The sequence below is a fragment of the Marmota marmota genome, unplaced genomic scaffold, assembly GCF_001458135.2.
Source record: "Marmota marmota marmota unplaced genomic scaffold, marMar, whole genome shotgun sequence".
In the NCBI taxonomy this organism is placed as follows: domain Eukaryota; kingdom Metazoa; phylum Chordata; class Mammalia; order Rodentia; family Sciuridae; genus Marmota; species Marmota marmota.
The window spans coordinates 3985536-4008072 of NW_026000080.1; the positions used below are offsets into that span (position 1 = coordinate 3985536).

A 22537-nucleotide genomic window follows, 5' to 3' on the forward strand; every position below is an offset into this window, starting at 1 on the left:
TCACCTGTTCTACCATTTCTTGGTTATTTTCTAAAGAATTCACCTAGAATCACAGAACTGATTGCATAATATTTCCCATGATATAGATTTAAAGATAGAAACATATAGACTATCTTTATAAATATATCTATAGCTCCATAAGCAGTGTGCAGCAACACAGAATTGTGTTTTTATTCTTTTGTGGTTTTATTCCACAAAAGGAGAGTTATAGAACAGGAGCTCAGATGTTTGCGAATGAGCTCATAAGACTCATTATAGGTGGTTGGATCTGGAGATCATAGAAGGGCCACAAACAAGCATTCTATAATCAGGAGCAATCAGTTTTAATTTTCTTTGCTTTTGGTGCCACATCACTACTCAGCTTTTAATTATGTTTGTATATTATCATCCAAAGGATGATTTGGGATCTTGCATCTGAGTAATAATTTCCTCTCAAGGCTGCAGAGGCCAGAGGGACAGATATCCAGCCTGATTAAAGCCCCACAGAGGTCACAGCCACTTAAGTGCCCTTTGCAGTGTCTTCAGAAGTTCCCCAGGGTACTGCCGTCCAACCACACACTCATCTCACATCAAACACAATGGAGGAGTGAAGTTAGATGAGGATGAAGAACTACCATAGATTTGGTAACATGTTGCTCATTGGTGACCTTGGCAAGGCCCAGCTTGGAATGTACCGCATAGGCCCATATTATAAATTATTTCCTTCATTTATCAAGGCATGTTTCCCATGCATCTTTTGTAGAATTATTGTTCTGTGTCCATCATACAAAATTGTTAATTCCAGGAGAGACAGGTATCACATACCTATCTTTATATCACCAATTGTGCTAAACGTATTGCTCAGGGTAAGCTCTGGAACCGTCTACAGAAATCCATCAGGTGTACATTGGCAATTATTTCAAGGTACCATAGGATTCTCATTTGTAAAAGTATTCTTTTGTTTTATTTAGAGGACTCACTGAAACAAGGGAAACATTTCCAAGAAAGTGATTAAACTGTATTATAAAGATTAAGTTCCTTTTTTTAAAAGAAAAAGTTTAAATGGTGAGCCTGGAACAAGTGTATCCCATTTCTATTATAGTTGTAAGTAGAACTCTGATCTTGTAGGAAATATTTCAAAGATAAACAACATTTTTACTCACACTGACTGTAACAATCAGTCTCTGGACATAGTTCTTTAAGGAAGGAAAGAACCTCAAAGATGGTGTGGTTTCAGGCTTTAGTTTTGCGGATAAGGAACCAGAGCTCAGAAAACGTGTGACAGACAGAGATAAGTCTTGAAACCAGAATTCAAGTTCAAGGGTGCTCTTTGCCCTTAGCCTTCCAGGTGCTCAGCAGCAAGTCACTTACTCTGCATATTAGTATCTCTGCCCTGAGGGGAGGTGGGAACCTGCCAGAGCTGGGGAGGGAGGGACATCATGGCTTACCTCTGCCCTGGCTGGCATGCCACTTTCTATTTCTTTTTGGTCGCAGTTCTTGGAGCTGCGCAACATTTCAGTTGGGAATCACGCTTATGAGAACAAGGGGACCAAGCAGTCTGCTATGGCAATCTGTCAGCATTTCTACAAGCAAGGAAGCATCTGTCCTGGAAATGACACTTTTGACATTGATCCCGAAATTGAAACAGGTGATGTTCATCTATAAGCTGGAAGTTTAGTTTTTAACTCTTTGCTTTGTACCTAAAATCATTTATTTCATCTCTGAAAACATGGATATGGTCACTATTAGGGCATAGTAAGAATTATACGGAAGTCATTGTGTCAGCTTCTGTTCTAAGCCTTTACTACAACTCATGAATCCTCACAGAAACCCAGATAAAGCAAGGTTTATTATCATTCCCCATAGAAGGTTGAAGTATGGCTCAGAGAGTTAAGAGCTCTGCTCAGGATGGAGCTAGTAAGAGGCACACTGAAAGTTGGCCCAGGCTGTCTGTGCTTGGACACTATACTACACCACCTCTCATGCCCAAAAGTCAATTAAAGAGATGAATAGTATGTCTACGACACATCATGGGCTCACAAACTCTTTATGTATTGTATTAAGAGGGATAGTAAAGGACAGTGGTAGCAACTAGTGAAATTTTTCTAAAATGCTGCTTTTCTTTTTTTGGTACTGGGAATTGAACTCAGGAGCACTCAACCACTGTGCCACATCCCCAGCCCTATTTTGTATTCTATTTAGATAAAGGGTCTCACTGAGTTTCTAACCCTGTTGCTAAAGTTGGCCTTGAACTCACAAACCTCCTGCCTCAGCCTCCCCGAGCTGCTGGGATTATAGGTGTGTGCCACACCACCAAACCTGGCTAAAATGCTTTTCTTTATTAAAAAATTGCTTATAGAGAAAAAATTGTAAACACATAATATTTTTAAAAACAGGGCCTTTAAACCATTTAGAAAATCTTAAGCACTGCAAATGCTTCAAATCCTGTGTTTAGGATACTAAAAGGAAGTGAGAGGCACTCAGAGTTAGGCTTAAAAAGGAAGCAAGAGGGCATTCTAAGGAGGAGCTAGAGTCTCCATCTCCCAACCAACCCAGAAGTGCTGTGGTCTCTCGTGTCTTAAAAACACAGGAGGCCCTGTAACCAAGTGGTATTGATGTCTAGCTTCCAAAATCTTATTTCAGAAAAACATGAGGCTCTGAATAACTGATCTTAAATGTGCTATCCTTTCAAAATGCAGTTTTATTTTTCTGTTTTAGACACTACATCATGTTTTTGTTTCTTTCTGTGGCAGAATGTTTCTTTGTAGAACCGGGTGAGGCTTTTCATATTGGAACATCAGAAGAAAATAAACTCAACTTCACGCTGGACTTCCACAGGTAAGGGAAACAGACAGGAACGTAACTTGTGTTTGTTTGTGTGTGTGCTGCCGCTGAGCCAATGCCTCCTCTCTTTTCTAGACTGGTGACAGTGGAGCTTCAGTTTAAACTGAAAGCCATTAACCTGCAGACAGTTCGTCATCAGGAGCTCCCTGACTGCTATGATTTTACTCTGACTGTAAGTGTGAGGTGCACTGAATTCGGTTCCAATCTGGAGGAAAAAAAAAATCATTTTATCTAGTTATATGCTTCACATACTTGTATTGAGGCAAGATCAAAATGACAAAATATTTCCACATGAATGTTTGTAAGTGGGGTATGGATACAGCTAGCTCTATTTTGCTATAAATTATCTACTTGAGAAATTCTGTAACAGCAGGGGCTTGTCTTATCTCCAGTACCAAGAATAGTGTCCGGCGCAGAGTTGATGTTCATACATGAAAGGAGCAGAGGTGTGTGGTTGTGAGTCCAGGGTTCCCTACTGAGTTTCCTCATCGTGGATGGTTTAGCCTTTGGGTTATTGCTCACAGTGGCTTTCTCACATTGCCTCTGAATGCTCTGAATGTCTCTCCTCCTTCCGTCCACCCCATCACTTCTATGTTGTCTGCATTCCAGTTGCAGGTGGAGCTGTAAAGCTCTCTAGCAAGCAAGAGATGCTCTCATGTGAATTTAACAGCTCACAAGATCAGATCACTCACCTGCTACTGTCTGGTCATAGCAGAAGAGCGTTTGAAACAACTTGGCTTCATATGATCCAGATTTCTGTTACTTCTCTGGTCGTTTTAATCAAAAGCTATGCTTCTGATAGTCAGCTAATTGTAAAAAAAAAAAAAATCAAGTTTTCAGAGATTGAGGTTAGAAAAAAATCTAGCATATAATGTAATGTAATAGTTATACAGAACATTTAACAAGAAAAAGCACTAAAACCATAAGACTAGTTAGAATTAGGCTACATATTTTGATCCTAATATTATCAGCAAGTTATGAATTATCAGTGTTACTTGATTTCTTAAACTTCAGCTATCATCCACAATCTCCTCTCTTTATTCTTTCTCTCTTGGGTTTGAGAAATGACAATTTTCAGGTGTTTTCTAATTTTTCTACCTTCTTCATGGACTTCTTTGTGATTCCTTGGTTAGAAATACATTCTACACACTGAACTCCTAGGTGTTTTGTGGGCTTCCTCTTTTGCTCACCCCCCTACCTGCTGGTAGAAAGCCCCTTGAAGTCAGGAACCATTTTGTTAATGTTGTGATCCCTCAGCAAAAATAAAGGTGACAAAAATATTTGTGGGACAGGTAAATGAAACATTTATGAGATCTGGACCCTTGTCAGTGGCCCAGTTCAGTGGTGTCAGCAAACTTGATTTTGAGCCACAGGCAGATTTATTTTATTTTCAACATTATTGGTGGATCATCCTAAGCTGTGCCTCTTTATGGTGAATTTAGCATTGTATCTCACAGAACTGCAGTAGAGCTTGTGTCCTATGAAGTGATTTAATCATAAAAGCCATTAATGCACCTGTATCCTTGGAAGGAAACATGCACTACACAGCATATATCTGATACAAAATGTAGGGGATCTGGAGTCAGATAAGTCTAATTTCAGCTCACCAGTTAGTAGCTATCTAATGTTAGGCAAATTACTTATGTGGTTTGCACCTCAGTTTTCTCATCTATAAAACAAAAATCAATGTCTGCCTGACTGACAAGATTATCACCAAGATGTGAGATAATATATATACAGGACTGACTTAAGTATTTGTTATGTACTAGAAAACAACTACTCTTCTTGGTTTTCCGTGTTTGTTGTTGCCTTTGTTTTTTTGTGGTGCTGGAGTTTCAACAGAGGGCTTTGTCCATGTGAGGTGAAGGACTCTACCACGGAGCTACCGCTCTTGACCTTCAACAGCTATTTTTAAACCTTTGTGTGGGTGCCCCCAGTTAGATTTATAACAGAAAAAAAACAGCGCATTTTCAATCATGCATAGTACTTTAATGATTTGTGCATCATGTACTTTGAAGATCTTTATTAGAGGCATAAATATCTAGGATTCTTATATTCTCTTGAAGAATTAGTTCTTTCATCATTATGAAACAGTAGTTTTTAACCCTGATAACATTCTTTACTCTTCAGCTTTCTTTTGATTAGTGTTAACATGCTACATCTTTTTTATCTTTTTAATATTAGTCTATTTGTGTCTTTTTATTTAAAGTGGGTTTCTGGTTAGGCATAAAATTGGGTCATCCTTTTTTATCCAGTCTTACAATCTCTTTTCATTAGCATGCTTAGGACATTTATTTTTTTGTGGTTATTAATGTTTTCCCTTTTTTTCTGCCCTCTTTAAAAATTTTTTTTCTGTAGTTGTAGATGGACAGAATGCCTTTATTTTATTTGTTTGTTTTTATATGATGCTGAGGATCGAACCCAGTGCCTCACACATACTAGGCAGGCACTCTACCAGTGAGCTACATCCCCAGCCCTCTGCCCTTTTTGATTAAGTATTTTTTATTATTTCATTTCTCATTTTAGTTATACCTCTTTGATGTTTTATTCTGGGGCTTATAGTATACATCTCTAAAATCTACCTTCCAGTGATGCTACTTTACTGCATGAATAGTAGTTTTAGAACCTTATAATCATGATTGCACATCTCCCATCTTAGTTTTTATGTTATTGTTGTCACACAATTTCTTTCTTTCCTTTTTTAAAATTAGAGCTTAAGGGTTGTACATGGTAGTTGGGTTCATCTTGACAAACTCATACAACAATTTATTTCAGTATGTGTTATGGAGTTATAAAGCTCTGTAGAAAGCACACGATGCTCTCATGTGAGTTTATCAGATCACTCACCTGTTACTCTTTGGTTATACCTTATTATTATTTTTCTTTAAATAGCCAATTATTTTAAAAATGATTAAAATGATAAGAAAAGTATCTGTATATTTTCTTATGTACCTACCATTTCCAGTGTACTCCATTCTTGTTTGTAGAACAGTTTTGCATCTGGTATCATTTTCCTTCTGACAAAGGGCTTTCTTTAACATTTCTTTCTCTTTTAAAAAATATCTTTAGTTGTAGATGGACACAATACCTTTATTTTGTTTATTTAGTTTTTTTTTTTAAATGTGGTGCTAAGGATTGAACCCAATGCCTCACTCGGGCTAGGCAAGCACTCTACCACTGAGCCACAACCCCAACCTCCCTTAACATTTCTTACAGTCCAGGTCAGCCAATGATGAATTCTTTCAGCTTTACATCTGAATAAGTAATTTGACTTTATTTTAAAATACAGTTTGGATATAGATATCTTGTCCTTCCCCTCCATGGTACTTTAAAGATGTAACTCTTCTATCTTATACTGTTTCTGATGAGAAATATGCTGTCATCCTTATCTTTGTTTCTCTGACCAGGATGTGTTTTCCCCCTGACTCTTTTTAACATTGTCTCTTTATTTTTTAATTTAAGCAATTTGGCTGTGAAATGCCTTGAGGTTATTTTATTCATGTTTCCTATGTTTGAGGTTCATTGAGCATCTTTGGTTGGTGATTTGTAGTTTTTATTGCATTTGATATTTATTCGTCATGATTTCTTCCCATATTTTTCTGTCATTTTCTCCTCACCTTTTAGAGAATTCAATTACATCTATATTTGGTCACTCAAAGTTGTCCCATAGCTTTGCTAATGTTCTGCTTATTTGTTTCATGTTTCAGTATTTATTCTCTGTGTTTTTCATTTTGGATGGTGTTTATTGCTGTGTTTTCAAATTTACCATTTTTTCCCCTGTGCTTTTTAATTTTTTCTAATTCTATCCAATATATTTTTCTTTTTTGTATGAGGCATTCAGCTTCTTCTGAACCTTATTTGAGATGCGATTGACATTAAATCATGGTTTACTCATTCCAGATATTTAATGAGCACCTATTATTCATAAGATTCTAATGCTCTTCAAACAAAACATTTTCTCCTTGGCAAGGATTTCTGACTCTGCCACATAATACTGAGCATTTTTATTGCATGAGGCTGTTCTGGGCCTTCTAGCCACTGTGAAGAACAGTCAATGACAGTGCTCTCTGTTACTTGTGGAGGAAAGAAGCTTGTAATTCATCATGACAAACAGAGTGACAAGATTCTAAACCCATTTGAAATCTCATATCTGAAGTGAATCTGACTGCCTCACATGAAGAAGCTTCAATAAAATTATTCAAATTACAGACTTTCAACAAAACTGCTTCTGGATTTGAGAGGGAGAGAAGAAGAGAGGGGAGGTGAGGGGCAGTGGGGTGCTGTGGGGCAAGGATTGATTTTCTTGCCTTGTCTTCCCTTTCCCTGCACGGAAGAGGGAGGCAGCTAGAAGGGGAAGACAGCAGGAGGCCTGTGGGGGGCATTTCAGCATAGCTTCACTCTGCTTGTTGCCCTGTGTTTTACTGGTTATCCCAGAAGCAAGACATGGCTGGCGACTTCCTGTCACCAAGCCCTTTATAATATATGTGAAGCTAGAGTGACCACATAATCTAGGCCCCGAATGAACATTTTGAAAGCTCCACCTGAAATGTGTCAAGACAGAATGAGTGCCTGTGTTAGTAAAACTTGCAGGAGCACTGAAAATCTACCCCCAGCTGAGGCCCTGCTGGAAGTTAAGGTAAAACATAGCAGCACCAGCTCTTACCACATCAAGAGGGTTTCTGGAGGGGCTTAGAACCCGTAGATGGAGTAGGTACTCTTGTTATAGAAGGTGTGCAGGGGTGGAGTGCTGTCCTAGAAACACAGGGTTTTGGAGACTAAAAGTTCTCTACAGAAGACTCCTACAATCTTCTCAATTCACAGAGAAATACAGAAAACTTCCCAAGGTTGAATAGAGGTATCAATAGGTTGGAGATAGGAATCTGGGTCTCCTGTACCAAAAGAATTGCTTCTCAATCAATACATCGTGGTATTTTAGCTTCAAAAACTGTACACATGTCTTTGACCTTTTTAATTTCTTCACAGATAACATTTGACAACAAAGCTCATAGTGGAAGAATTAAGATAAGTTTAGATAATGACATTTCCATCCGGGAATGTAAAGACTGGCATGTATCTGGATCAAGTAAGTGATAAGTTCTACTCATTTTTAGAATGCTTACTAAAAAATGTAAAATGTTTATTAAATTACTGCCCAAAATATGTGTGGAGCACCAATTAAAAGATTCCCAAGTCCCAAGTTCTCTGCAGTATCAGTAGATACCTGATATTTCGGGTAATATGTAAGTTATTAGTATTGAAATGACTCCTTCCATTCTCCACGTGTCCTTGCTTGCCTACTCCTTACCAAGAACATACTCATAGACCCCGCTATAATCTACATGTACCAAATCGATATTTATTGAATGCATATTGCATATTTCTATCTTCATTTTTCTCCTTTTAATATTTTAAAATATCTTTGTGAGAGGCTGAATCCTTGTTTACAGAGGAAGAAACCAAGGCTCAGAAGTTATGCATACTGTCTATGGTCATGCAGGCAGGGAGAAGTCAGGTATGATTTTACCCTGAAGCATCCCACATATTATAATTGTCTTCCATCCAGGTTAAAAAGTAGACTAAAGGAGAAAAGGGTCTACTCTTAGAATCCAGGTCTATACTGAATACTGTCAAGAATTTTGCAGCTGGAGACTAAGGACTTGAGAAAACTGCCTAGAAAGAATTTATCTGTCTATTTTATGGATAGATTATCTATCCATTAGATTTTAGATCCAAATTAGATCTATACATTTTATCTATCCCTCATCAATAACAATGGAGTGCTTAATAATTAGGTCAGGGGTTCTTGGATTCCATTGAGAAAAGGGATCATGGCCGGTATCTGCACCCAGGAATGGGTAGTAATCCTTGCTCAGACAGTATTTGGATAATTACTGTTTTAGGGGTTCCTACTAATTGATTTACCAAGTTCAAAAGTAATAATGATATAATATGAGTAAATGAAAAGAAATTTCTGCATTGTAGTTTTTTTTTTTTTTTTTTGCACTGACAGGCAACTTTGAATATATGAGGCTCTTGAATCACAAAGTTTATTTCAATCACAAACTTGTTTATTTCAAAGACAAACCTGTTTTGTCATCTGTAACACCATAATGCTTTTTCCCACAAACTTTAGGGAAAATTAGAGGATATGAAATACTATTCCTGGCACACAGGCTTCCTCTCAATGTTTGTTTCTTGGTTTTGAAGTTTTTCTAATGTAGATGTAGCCATTGTGTAGCCCTTAGGTGCCCCTTGGCAAATAGGATGCTTCAGGACAGAACTAGTCTTAAGTACTTTACCTTTATATCTGTATAGAGCAGTCTAACTGGCTAGAAATAAGTTCTGTAGCAGAGCTGAGGCCTTTGTCCATCTTTCTTCATTGACTCTACCCATGTAGCCAGATTCTAAACTTTTTCTTTTATGATACTAAGGACTGAATCCAAGGCCTCACACATGGTAGGCAAGCACTCTACCACTGAGTTACCTTCCAAGCCCTTTTTATTTTTTCAAGAAAGAGTCTTGCTGAGATGCACAGGCTGGCCTTTTGGTCCTCCTGACTCAATCTCCTGAGTCACTGGGATTACAGGCATATGTCACCATGTCTAGCAACTCTGTACTTTTGATTCTCCAAAAGCTCTGAGTGGGTGACCCTTTCTTATCACTCAGGTATCAGCTAAAACTTACTGCCCCCTAGGTGAGACTTCTTACTATGCAATATACACAGAACTCCTCCCCACTTTCCCACCCCAACCGCTCCACACACTACAGTGGTTCTCAAATATTAGCATCACCTAGAGGATGTAAGACCCATAGAGTTTCTGAGGTGCATTTCTAACAAGTCCCCTAGGGATGATAAGAACTAACAATATAGAGTGACAGGTGCTGGAAACAGCCGACAGAGGTTTAAACCCTGACTTTGCTACTTATATCACCTTGGGCAAATTATGTAACTTGCACAAGGCCCTGGGTTCAATCCCCAGCACCACAAAAACAAAATAGAACAAAACAAACAAACAAAATAAACATATAAAGGACTTGGTGCTATGTCAAGAAATGTGCTCATTACATATCAGCTATTGTGATTTATTTGGTCTATATCCCTGACTTCCATCTGAAAGTATTTTGTTCATATACTTATTTACTTCTTAACTTGTCTCACTGCAGTAGAATAGAAACTCTGGAAAATCAGGAGTCTTGTCTGTTACTGTGTCCCAACCTCTAGAAAATGGCAAATGAATAGTGGGTACTTAAGGAATATTTATACCCAGAAAAATAGCTGTTAATAGGCAGTGCGGGAAGGATAATTCTATTTAGAACAAAAGATCACAAGCTGATAATTTTATTTGATTGATGGCCATGGTGATTTTCTAAAGAAGGGCTTTCAATCTTAGTTAAATGCTGGTTGGAAGAATGTCAGGTCTTCTTTTCTTTGTTGTCTTTCTGGAAAGAAAGTTGAAATTTTCTGAATTATTCTGAAAAAGAAGTAGATGCCATCATATTAATGTCTTACCTCATACAAACTACGTATGCTGTTTGCTTCTAGTTCAGAAAAACACTCATTACATGATGATCTTTGATGCTGCTGTCATTCTGACTTGCTTGTCTTCGTTACTCCTCTGCTTCAGGTCTGTGGTTAGAGGACTTCAGCTTCAACAGGTAGGAGCTGATGTTTTCTGGGAATGCAGATGGCATTTTGATAGAGAGGGAAATTCACTGTACCTCTCTTCTTTCCTCTAAAGGAATTTGTCAATTTTTTCCTCTTCCATTATAAGAAGGAAGTTTCTGTTTCTGATCAAATGGAATTTGTCAATGGATGGTACATTATGATTATCATTAGTGACATGCTGACAATCATTGGATCAATTCTGAAAATGGAAATCCAAGCTAAGGTAAATATTTTTACTAATGATTTGTAACATTTCCATCATTAGTATCTGATTTGGATTAATGATAATATATTTTTGCAGAATGTGAGAATTCATTCTCTCTCTCTCTCTCCCTCCCCCACCCTCTCTCTCTGTATTTTTTGTACCAGGGATTGAACCCAGGGGTGTTTAGCCACTGAGCCACATCCCCAGCCTTTTAAAAATACTTTATTTAGAGATAGGGTCTTGCTGAGTTGCTTAGGGCCTTGATAAGTTGCTCAGGGTGGCTTTGAATTTTGATTCTCCCACCTCAGCTTCCCTAGCTGCTGGGATTACAGATGGGTACCACCAGGCTAGGCAATAATTTCTTCCAAGCTTTATGTTGAGTAAAGTTGAAATTGATAACAGTAATTTTCTTTACTCTAGTCAGGAAGTCTCTTAGGCAGATGTTTTTGGAGTATAATCCATAAGCCACTGTGTCAAAATCATGGATGCCCAGTAAAAATGCCCTGTTGGACCTTCTGAATCTGAACTCTTCAGGTGGGGTCTGTAAATTCTTATACACAACAAAATTCATACACACACCAAGATAATAATGGTGAGAGTTTAAAAAAATCTTAAAAGACATATTAAAATCCTTAACATAAAAAAGAATGGGTTAGAGGGGAAAGTAAGGTCAAGGTACTATGGTATAGTGCTTGCATTTGTTTCCTATCATTCAGAAAATACTCTCATTTACTTGCTTTTCCCATTGATGTGCTCCAAGATTATCCTTTTAAAGTTATGATTCACCTAGCTCTGAAAGAAATCCTTCCCCCAAAATAAAAACCAAATTAAAAAACTAATATTGTTCAAAATAGTCTTGCTCAATCTTACATTTTTCTAGCCTTGGTGCAACTAATTATGACTCTTGAGTCACAAAAGGAGCCAGTGATGAGCCTGGGCAGAGACCACAAACGCAATGGCTCAGATCAAAGAGGAGCTTATTTCTCTCTTAGTAATAGTCAGGGTGGGTATTCTAGGATGGCAAGTAGCTCAGCTCCCTGCTGTCTTTCAGGGACCCAAGTTCCTCCTGTTTTTGTTTGTTTGTTTGTTTGTTTGTTTTGCCATCCCTAAGGCTCAGCCTGACTATATGATCCACACTGGGTCACCTCACAAATGGGTGGCCTCTGGGAAGTGAAACTATCCCTAAATATACATACACCAAGGTAATGGTGGAAACTTTCCCTTGTTTTATAACCCTGGTTCAAGGGTGGTAGACCTCATTTCTTTTCATATCTTACTGGAGACAACCCAGTCAAACTGTACTGCAAGGGATCCTGGGGCATGTGCTTTGGAAGTAAATAAAAAAGAAAGAAAGAAGAAGGAGTGGTAGATTTGCAGTATATTTTTATTTTTACCAAACTCAATGATCACTCATCTCCATGAGTCCTTATTGGTGTCCAATAATTTTTCTTCATTTTCCTAGACTATTCATTCCTCCTGTCTCACAGATGATCATTCCTTCTCTTCTGAAACCTCTGACCCCATCCTCACTCTCAGCTGATAACCTTACTTCTTATTTTACAAGACCAAGAGGGGAAAACAAAACAGAACTTTGGCAAACTCCCACATCCCTTACCTACCTATAAGCATGAGTGCCCATACTTCTGTTTTTTCCTCTTTACTGTGACTAATAGGTGCCCTCCCCACTCACTTACTCAAGAACACAGCTCCAGCTAATCTCCCTTCTCTCGGAATCATCAATTTCCCTCTCCCTCCCAGATAGTCATCCCCTAGCATGTTTCTCCTTTCAGAGGGATAAAATCTCAGCTTTATTTCTCTATTCCAGCTTCTGCCCCATTTCTCAGATTCCCTTTTTATAGCAAAGGTCCTCAAAAAAAGTAGTTATCTCATCGCTGTGGTTCTTTCTTTCCCTTTCTCCTTATATCTATTCTGATCAGGCTGCCCTGCCACTCTGTGGAGTCTTTCTTCCAGTGATCTCCCATGTTGCTAAGTCCATGAATCAATTATTTATCCCCATCTTGACGTGTCAGCAACTTTTAACACTGTTGATCGTTCTGTCTTTGGTGGCACTTTTCCACAAGGCTGTCACTTACCTGGCTTTCCTCCTGAGTCACTGTCTGGTATTCAGACTTTCCCTTGCTGGTTCTCCTTCGCCTTGCCAACCTTCAAGGTGTTGTGCTTGTGCACCTTCTCTTTTCTGCCACAGCCTTGGTAAGATCATCTAGTATCGATTAGCTAATGTTCCCCAAATGTATATCTCCAGCTTGGAATTCTCTAGATTCCAGACCTGAGAATCCAAATGGGTATGCCACATCTCCGCTTGGATGTTTACTTGTCCTCCCAAATTTAACTCACCTGAAACAGAAGTAGAATCCCCACCTCCACAGTGCAGACCTGCCTCTTCCATGGCCTTTCCAATTCCAGTTAATGTCAACTCTCTTCAGTTGCTCAAGCCAAAAACCATAGATTCATCAAGAATTCCTCTTTCACTGATTCCCTCTCTCACACATGTAAGCCAAGAGGAAACAATATTGGTCTAGTTTTAAAAATCACCTCACCCCCACCACTATTCCCAGCCTGGTCTCAGCCATCACCAGTTCTTAGCTGTTATTGCAATAGCCCCCCCATTCCTCCTCTAACCATCTGCTGTCAACCACAGCAAGACATTTGACTATGAGGACCTATGCTATCCTTACCTTGTGTCTCCATATTCTATCAGTTGCTCCCTCTCTCACCAGGCTCCCTCCTGCCTCAGGAACTTTGTACTTGTTGGTTCCTCTGCCTGGAAATCTCCTCCCCAAGATTTTTGCTTGACTTGCTTCCTCATTCCTTCCAGATATTTGCTCATGTGCTACCTTTTCATTTGATCATCCCTGGTCACTCTATTTCAAATTATGAACCTGTCCCCATTCCTCATCCCTTCCCTGACTTTTCTTCTCAGCCTTTACCACCAGCTATCTCTCTGAACACCCAGCCTCCCCCTGCTCCATCTAGAATGTCAGCCTCAGGAGGGCAGGGAATCTTTTTGTGTTTTTTTACTGCTTTATCTTGAGCACCCTGGATAGTCCCTGGTTGGTAGTTACCCTATATTTCTTGCCCAGATGACTTTGCTATTTGACTAATTTTTTTTTCACTCCATCTTAGAGTCTAACAAGTTATGATGTCTGTAGCATATTTCTTGGGACTTCTACCTTGCTCGTGTGGCTTGGAGTCATCCGGTACCTCGGTTTCTTCCAGAAGTACAATGTAAGGAAGTGCATGATTCGCCATGCCGTTGGCATTTGTTTCAAAGTTATTGTTCTGCTTTGGACCAATAACAAGGGGATTCTAATGACTTGTCTCACTTTCCCAGCTCCTTATTCTGACCCTTCAGGCAGCGTTGCCCAATGTCATCAGGTTTTGCTGCTGTGCAGCTATGATTTATTTAGGCTATTGCTTCTGCGGATGGATTGTGCTGGGCCCTTACCATGACAAGGTACTGATAAACCACATTTTTATTGTTGTTGTTACTAAGCTCTTAGAATGGGGCCAAGGGCTTGTTTATCCTTTTTAAAGGAACTTCTTTTATTTTGTGATTCAGCCTTAACATGTGGAAGGTAGTATATCTGTCGCCATATTTATAAACTAGAAAAGTATGACCAACTTGAGAAAATCATTGATTCACTCAACTGTCCCAAATTCTGTTTGGAATATGTTAATTATTAAGTTCTTTCTACTTTCAGCAAATTTTAGTCAATTCGATTCATCAGCATATATCAGAGGAGGACATGGCTAAGCCTTCTTAAAATGTGACTTTATTTTTTTTTAAGTTGTATATAGAGAAACTGGTAGCAATATTTGAAAACTTTGTTACCAGAGGTGCAGTCTTGAAAATTATATCTTTCCTTAAATGGAATGAGCTTTAAAATGAAACATACACACATGTATGGTTGGGATCTAGACATCTCTGCAGAATGCCAGGGTCTCTTTCTGTGAAGGTAAAGAGGAAGGGGAAGGCTTATCTTAGAAAGGCCCAGGGGTACAGATTTAGTACTTCTGCCTTCCATTCAGATTGCTCCAATTAAGAGGAGCACCAAAAAAGGGCTGCTTATTCCAAAAAAAAAAAAAAAAAAAAAAGCAGTAGGTCTGTGTGTGGTATATGCATCACAAAGCACATGCTGTGACTACCTCAGGTTATTTGTTTGCAAAGGGTAACTTGGAATATCTGGTCCCAGTATTTTTAAAGTAACATCCTGAACACAGGTCTCTAATGGGAAGGAATGTGGAAGAAAATGAATTTTTCTCTTTTCTTTTTCCAGTTCCGTTCTCTGAACAGGGTCTCTGAGTGCCTTTTCTCCCTGATAAATGGAGATGATATGTTTGCCACATTTGCAAAAATGCAGGAAAAAAGTTACTTGGTCTGGATGTTTAGTAGAATTTACCTCTACTCGTTCATCAGCCTCTTTATATACATGATTTTAAGCCTTTTTATTGCGCTGATCACAGATACATATGAAACGATTAAGGTAGGTTTACCAAGAGACATGTACCAACATTCTAGATTTTGTATGGTGACAATAACACTTAGGACCAAAGAAAGTTGACGGATGTTAACTTCTTCAGGGTAGGGAAGGTCTTAATTTAGAGGCAAAAACAGAACTGAAAACAAAGGAGAATTTCCAGAATGTTAACAGTCTTATCTTTAAGTAACTGTGCTTTCACAAGCAACTTTTCTAACATTTTATTAGAATTAAAAGGATCAGTATTGGGTGAATAAAATATCTGGAATTGCAGAAAGCCAGAATTGTGTGGGAAACTTTAAAAATCTATTTTCATAAAGAAAAACTGAGCCCTCCATTTGGTGTGTGCTGTAACTGAATCCATTACTCTTTGCAATGCTCTTTGGGGCACACCCCCAGGGACTCAGCCTCTGGAGCAGCAAAGGGATTATGGCAAGTACTCTGTGCTTTATCCAGTCAGAAACTTGATTTTAAAAGCTATTGTCATTCATATTGGATATTTTAAAAAATCCATTGAGTCCCTTAAAATATGGAACAGTAGAATAAATATCCTTATGTATTTAAATTTCTAATAACTTTATACTGTTAAGTCTATTATTGGAATTGACACTTCCCCTTGGGGACTTCTCTTTCTGAGAATGAAAATATGGAAATATGATTGGCCCAGGGATGAAAAGAAGGCTGATTTGGAGTTGATAATTATGATCACCTTGCTTGTGAAGACTGAGCCATGACTACATTCTTGACCAACTTTCAGGTCAAGAAATGCTCTCTTCGATTCTTGTTTGGCAGATGTATGCTTTGGTCCCCCAAAATGACTGGGAAAGGTTGCAGATGTAACTGTCAAATACCTCCCCATGGGGCTTTTAAAATTCAGTATCTTCAACTCTGTGTGCAGAGAACTGTGTCATTCAAGGGTGACATCCCAGAAGGCTAAGAGTAACAGTTTGATGACACAAGCTAATAATGTATAATGTTACATTATACATTGTAACATTTCAGATGTTACCCTCTCTCCCTGGGCTCAGAGCACTTGCAAAATGGTGGAGTTGTTTTGGATCCTTTCTGTTGAGGGAATCCTAAAGATCTCATATCCTATACTTTGATGCTTATGTGGCCCTTAAACAAACCTGTCTGCCTGAAGGAGTAACTCCAATAGGGTTCACAGGTGCCTTATAAGGCATTCAGACCTTTGTCCAGAAACCTGTACCAGCTCAGGAGTGTCAAAAGCTGTGTGCTGAGGTCATCTGGGGAAGACCAGGGGTGTCGACCCCTCAGCCCCCCAAAACACCTCCACCAATCTATATTAGTTGGGTTTCATCCAAGAAACTTCCTTCACACAGACATAGAAGCCAAGGGGCTGCAGCAGTGACAGAGGGTCCCACGTTTTATATGTGGCTGACTGGAGTCTCTCCAGAAGGGAGACAGAAGCATAGCCAGACTCCACATGCTCATTGTGGGCTGAAGTGGACTGGGAAGAGCAGAGCTGAGGAAGGCAGCTGCAGAGTCCCAGGTCTACTTTACATCAGCCAAACCTAAGGGTGACTCCAGAGGCTGCATCTCCCTAAGCTACACTGCCCCTCTAGGAAAATCCCTACCCTTATCAAATGGTCCATTTTGTATTTGGAATAAAGCTTTTTTAAGGGCTTTACTAATGAGAGCTTTTCCCTTCTTCTGCATAGCACTCCCAGCAGCATGGATTCCCAGAGACTGAACTTCATACCTTTATATCAGAATGCAAGGACTTACCCAATTCTGGAAAATACAGATTAGAAGAGGAATCTCCAGTATCTTTGTTCTGCTGTTGTAAAAAGTAGCTATTAGGTTTATCTGTGTTCTAGAGGAAAATATAATATGTAGCTGAATTAAGAGACTATTTGAATATTTTGAGATCAGGTGCAGTATGTTCAAATACTATTATTTAAAGCTAATTATAGCTATAGCTCACCAAGAACTTTTTGTATTTTAAAAATAATACTTAATGTCCTTGCTGTTTTATACTGGGTTTACTTTTAAAGAGTAATTTTGATGAGGGAAGCTATTGGATTATTGTTCTTTCTTATTTATTTTGTCATAATGTTTGAATGTGTTCTCTGTGCCCCTCTTTACTCTGCCTGTATGAATTGTGTCCTCAATGAAAAGCAATTCCTAGTTTGACAGTGACCTTGGACAACTCAGTGTCCATCCCTGAGGGAGTGGGGATGGTTGCTGTATATCCAATGATCACTGTATTTAAAAATCTTCTCTTAAGGACTGAACAAGAATGAAACAACCATCACCAGCTAACAGTGTGATATATTTGTTTCTGAAAGACAGTTGTTATCAATTCTGCTTTTAGTTCTGGAGAATATTGGGTATTTTAATATTCATTTACAAGTTTTTTTTTTCTTTTCTGTCAGTGTTAAAGTACAAAGTTGAAAGAGTTTGTATACATAAAATGAAAATGAAACCAAATACCAATTGTATATTAAATAAAGATTATGTTATTGGTATTTAAGTGGCCTTATGAAAACTTTTATGTACTGTGCCTTTCCTAGGCACATTCAGTCTCATGGTAAGGCAATTTGGGGCCGGGAGTTATGATTTTATGGAATAATTTTCTATCAGTCATGCAGAAAATATGTTGGACAATAATTATGCTCAAAATTTAAAAACAAGTGAGAAATGTGTGCCTTAAAAATATACAAAAATATTCTCTATTCCTTGTAGACCATCGATTGGTACTTGCAGGGGTTTTCACAACATGAATATTTGTTTTATGTATTATTATTCAAATAGAAATGAGTTCAATAATGTATAATAAAGGTTTTCTCAACGCAAACTTTTCTAAGGAAACTGATTTTTAAATTGCTGATTTTAAAGGCTTAATGAAGGTGACTTTGAGACACTGAAATCTTCTATTTACAATAATGACTCCAGGTGTTGAAATGTGAGGTTCTACAAAAGTGTAAGCTCTTTTTGTAGTTCTTGTGGCTTTTAAAAAATGAAAAAACTCAACCTCCTGATGAGGATTTGGGGGGACTTAATTCTAATATTCGTATTACAATCATTTTTAGAATTTAGTAGGATGCAAAATGAATTTTAAAATCATGTTTATTATTTGATAAGCCCTTTTTGTTACTCTTTGAGAAACTTCTGCATTAATAATAACTTCAGCGGCGGTATGGAGCCACTCAACGAGGGCTGGGCCTGGAGTGTTGCTTTGCTCTGCATTCACTGTGTTTCTTCCGTGGAATTAAAGTCAGTGACTTGGTGCCTTCAGATCTCTCTTCTGATTCTTTGCGCTTTCTCATTGTGGCAGGAATCCCTGATAAATTCCAAAGCCTAATTTTTAGTAATGCTGCCCATGAGACAATAGCTCAACTATTTCATGAAAGTAACAGCGCTAACTTTCTTGAACGACCCCAAAATCCGACAATAGACTGATCTAGGTTGGAGAACGGTTATGGGCTATTTCTAATTTCTCCTTGTTTGTGCATATGTACCATGAAGAATATCAAAGCAATGATAGGAAGGAATGGAGAGTGAAAGTAATTGCTTTCCCAAGCCCTTCACTCTCCTTAACGCAGGAGACCAGGGTTGGCTTTTGTTGGATACTCCTTTAAGAAGGTGAGCCTCCTTTCCCTCTATACTGATTCTCAAGCTTCTAGTCATAAGAATCCCTGGGGGATCTTGTTAAAACTCTAGATATCCAGGCAGCACCAGAATAGAGTCTTATCAAGTGATATCGGATACTAGGAATCTGCATTTTTAATAATCACACAAGGTGATTCTGATGCAAGTGATGGCCGCATTGCCTAGAGCAGGACCAGAAACTAGATACATTATTTTGTTGGCGCTATAAATAAAAATCTGTCTATAAGGGTCAGAATTCATAACACAAGTTATTTGAGAGTGTAGATGAAATGAGATATCTACTCTGTTATTCTTAGTAAGTACATATTAATTTCAGCTGGAAACAGAAAAATGTGAACATTTCAGAGTAATCTTAGTAAAGTAGTATGTGGTATCAAAAAAATTTTCATGATCTTTTAATAATCAATTTGATAGAAGAATAAAATTTGGAAGGCATAATATAGCATACCCAGTGTATAAAATATGCAAGAGCTATAAAGGTATGAAGGCCCTCATCTAGATTTCAAAGAATATATTGAACTGCCTGGGACCCACCACAGAGTTTCTATGTCAGAAACCTGCCTAGGGAAGAAGCCATCACAGAGCTTCAACCTAATACATCTGTGGGAGTGGGACATGTGCTGGGATCACAAAATAGTTGGGCCACTGGCAGCATGCCACTCAAGCATCTGTGCATTTCCAACCTGGGAGAGCAGCCCTGTGGGCTGAGCTCTGCCAAGCTGTGGGGCCAGAGCTGCCTAGGACTTTGGGAGCCCATACCCTACCCCAGTGTGTCCGGGAGACTGTGCTTGGAGTGAAAGACCATTCTGGTGTTTCAAGATTTAATGTTTTGGATTTGCTTGAGGTTGATCCCCCCTTCCATATATTCTATTTCTCCTTTTTAGAACAGGAATGTCTACCCTATGCCTGTCCTGCCAAAGTATCTTAGAGGCTTAAAGTTAGAAGGAGTTCATCTTGAGTTTCAGATAAGACTTTGGACTTTGAAGTTGGGACTAGTTAACACTTTAGGACTATAAGGATGGAATTAATTTTTTTTTTCATTGTGAGAAGAATGTGAATTTGGGACAAGGTCAAAAGTGAAAAGTTATGGACTGAGTGTATTCTGCCCGAAATTTAGGTATTAGGAGATTGGGCCTAGTGGGAAGTCTGGTTCATGGGAATGGAGCCCTCGTGCATGGATTAGAACCTTTCTCATGGGAATGGGCTAGCAGCCATAGGAGTTTGGTCCCTTTTTTCTTTTGCACATGTGCCTACTTATCCTGGTTTCTGCCGTGTGTTGAAGCAGCACAAGGCCCTCACCAGTAGCTGAGCAGATGCTCTTCCAGAAGGTAGAATCAGAGAGATTATTTCCTAACTCACTCTATGAGACCAGAATTATCCTAATGCCAAAAGCAGACAAAGATATTATATGAAAACAACAGACAAACATCTCTCATGAAATAAGAGATTCAAAAATCCTCAACAAAAATATTAGCAAAATCCAACAATATGTATAAAGAATTATATATTACACGAAGAGGAATTTATTCCAGGTATGCAAGGCTGATTCAACATTCAAAGATAAGTTAATGTAACCCATCATATTAATAGGCTAAAGGAAAACATTCACAAGATCACATCAGTACATGCAGAAAAACCATTTGACCAAATCCAACACACATTCATAATAAAAACTCTCAATAAGCAAGGAATACAGGGGAATTTCCTTAAACTTGATAAAAAAATGTCTATGGAAAAAAGACCTACAGTTAACATCATACTTAACAGTAAGAAACTTAAGAAGCTGTCCTGCTAAAATCAGGAACAAGGCAAGGATATTCCCTCCCACACTCACTTTCAACTTTACACTGGAAGTCCTGGATGATGCAATAAAGTGAGAAAATAAAAGTAAAGGTATACAGATTAGGAAGAAAGGAGTAAAATTGTCTTTGCAGAAGAAAACCTGAAAGAATTTTTTAAAAACTTCACGGAACTAATAAATAAGAATAACAAAGTTGTAGGATACCAGGTTAATATGCAAAAGGCAGCTATTTTCCTATGCATCAGTAATGAATAATTAGAATTTGAAATTGAAACATTTTTTTTAAAAAAAAAATATATATATATATAATATATTTAGTTTTAGGTGGACACAATATCTTCATTTTATTTTTATGAGATGCTTAGTATCGAACTGAGTGTGCCTCATGCATGCTAGGCAAGCACTCTACCACTGAGCCACAACCCCAGCCCTAAACTCCTCTTGATCCTCCTGCCTCAGCCTCCCAAGCTGCTGGGATTATAGGCGGGTGCCACCAAGCCTGCCTACTGTTTATTTTTAAAATGATACATTTATACCTCTTGGTAATATATGCATCATCAGTTACATATATTGAAGTAAATGTATCTCTTTTCCACTTTGTGAGACTGTTACAGCAATTCAGTTAGATCAAGAAAACTACTGAAGGGCAGCAATTGTTTTAATCATATCTCTAATGTAGTCTTGGGGTTAAAGTAAAGATTTTGGAGATTCAGAGACCTGAACGGAAATCTTGGACCTGCTACTTACTCAGTGAGTGACTTCCGGAAAGTGACAAGCCTCTCTGCACCCATTTCCTCACTTCAAAAAGGAGATGATCGCCTATTGAATGCTCAGCACTTGGTGAGCTACAATATGCAAATCAACCTAACTAGTATGCACTCAGGGTTACTTTTGGCCTCTTTGAAGCACAGAACCTCTGCACATTGCAGAGCTTAATAAATGCAATGCACTTTGAAGCTGTTAGGATGTTCCTCTACATGGCAATTTGTCTTTGAGTTTAAAATGCTTTAAACATTTTTTTTTTAGTAAAAAAAAAGTTCATAAATGGTATACAATTTCTTATTATATGCCTCTAACACTCTCCAGTTATGCCACAGTCTGTCTCCTTTACAAGTCTACATCCTTTCCTGAAAAATAGCGCTGGGACATTTTCTTCTAAAAAGGAAGCTAAGCACAACATTGTTCCATCCACCTGTGGGGACTGTGATTGCATGCATATTCTTCCAAGCTCTCTGTACCCAATGGGCACTTCTGATGGTGTGGTCCTCAACCTAACTGTACTTTTTAAAATTGGTTTTATTTTTTAAATACATGACAGCAGAATGCATCACAATTCTTATTACACTTATAGAACAATTTTTCATATATCTGTATATAAAGTATGTTCACACCAATTCATGTCTTCATACATGTACTGTATTTTTAATATGCCGAGACTTTCGACAGAATATTTTTTGCTTAAACCCGAGACCTTTAATACACTTGCCCCTCCAAATAGCCTAGAACTCGCAGGGCGTGCACTCCTGTAACCCCAGAGACTGAGGCAGGAGGATCATTAGTGCAAAGCCAGCCTCTGCAAATTAGCGAGGCACTAAGCAACTCAGGGAGACCCTGTCTCTAAATCAAATATTTTTAAAAGACTGGGGATGTGGCTCGGGCTTTTGCTGCTGTTGCTGCTACCTGTTAAAGACAGGGAGAGGACTCCTCAAAGAAGCTTTTGGCCTTTGCATCCAAACTGTCAAGTCAACCTCTCCTTCTGTTGAGCAACACAGTCTTTGGGCAAGTGCCCACAACCTTCTTCTCTAAGATTCACGAATGGCAACCAATCGTTTCCCACAGGCGTCTTATTTTCGTGCATCAAGAAGGAAGAGCAGTGGCGACTGAGGTCAGGTGCCTTGACTTGGGGA

The 22537-nt window shown here is 38.5% G+C and overlaps 1 protein-coding gene and 1 long non-coding RNA gene across 2 annotated transcripts in view; one reads left to right on the top strand and one right to left on the bottom strand.

The window, feature by feature from the left end:
- Mcoln3 (mucolipin TRP cation channel 3) overlaps window positions 1-18454 on the top strand; it is a 36443-nt gene extending 17989 nt beyond the window's left edge. The window contains exons 4-13 of the mRNA XM_015504747.2: window positions 1474-1627; window positions 2733-2817; window positions 2899-2995; window positions 7807-7906; window positions 10367-10479; window positions 10563-10712; window positions 13839-13940; window positions 14047-14169; window positions 14993-15199; window positions 16876-18454. Coding sequence (XP_015360233.1) covers window positions 1474-1627; window positions 2733-2817; window positions 2899-2995; window positions 7807-7906; window positions 10367-10479; window positions 10563-10712; window positions 13839-13940; window positions 14047-14169; window positions 14993-15199; window positions 16876-17010 — 1266 coding nt within the window. The 3' untranslated portion in view covers window positions 17011-18454. The remainder of the gene's footprint in view (window positions 1-1473; window positions 1628-2732; window positions 2818-2898; window positions 2996-7806; window positions 7907-10366; window positions 10480-10562; window positions 10713-13838; window positions 13941-14046; window positions 14170-14992; window positions 15200-16875) is intronic.
- On the bottom strand, window positions 10147-13225 carry LOC125620332. The gene is made up of 3 exons (XR_007351932.1): window positions 13050-13225; window positions 10387-10496; window positions 10147-10295 (listed from the first exon to the last, which is right to left on the bottom strand). It is a non-coding gene; the product is annotated as an uncharacterized LOC125620332 (long non-coding RNA).
- Window positions 18455-22537: the final 4083 nt, after the last annotated feature.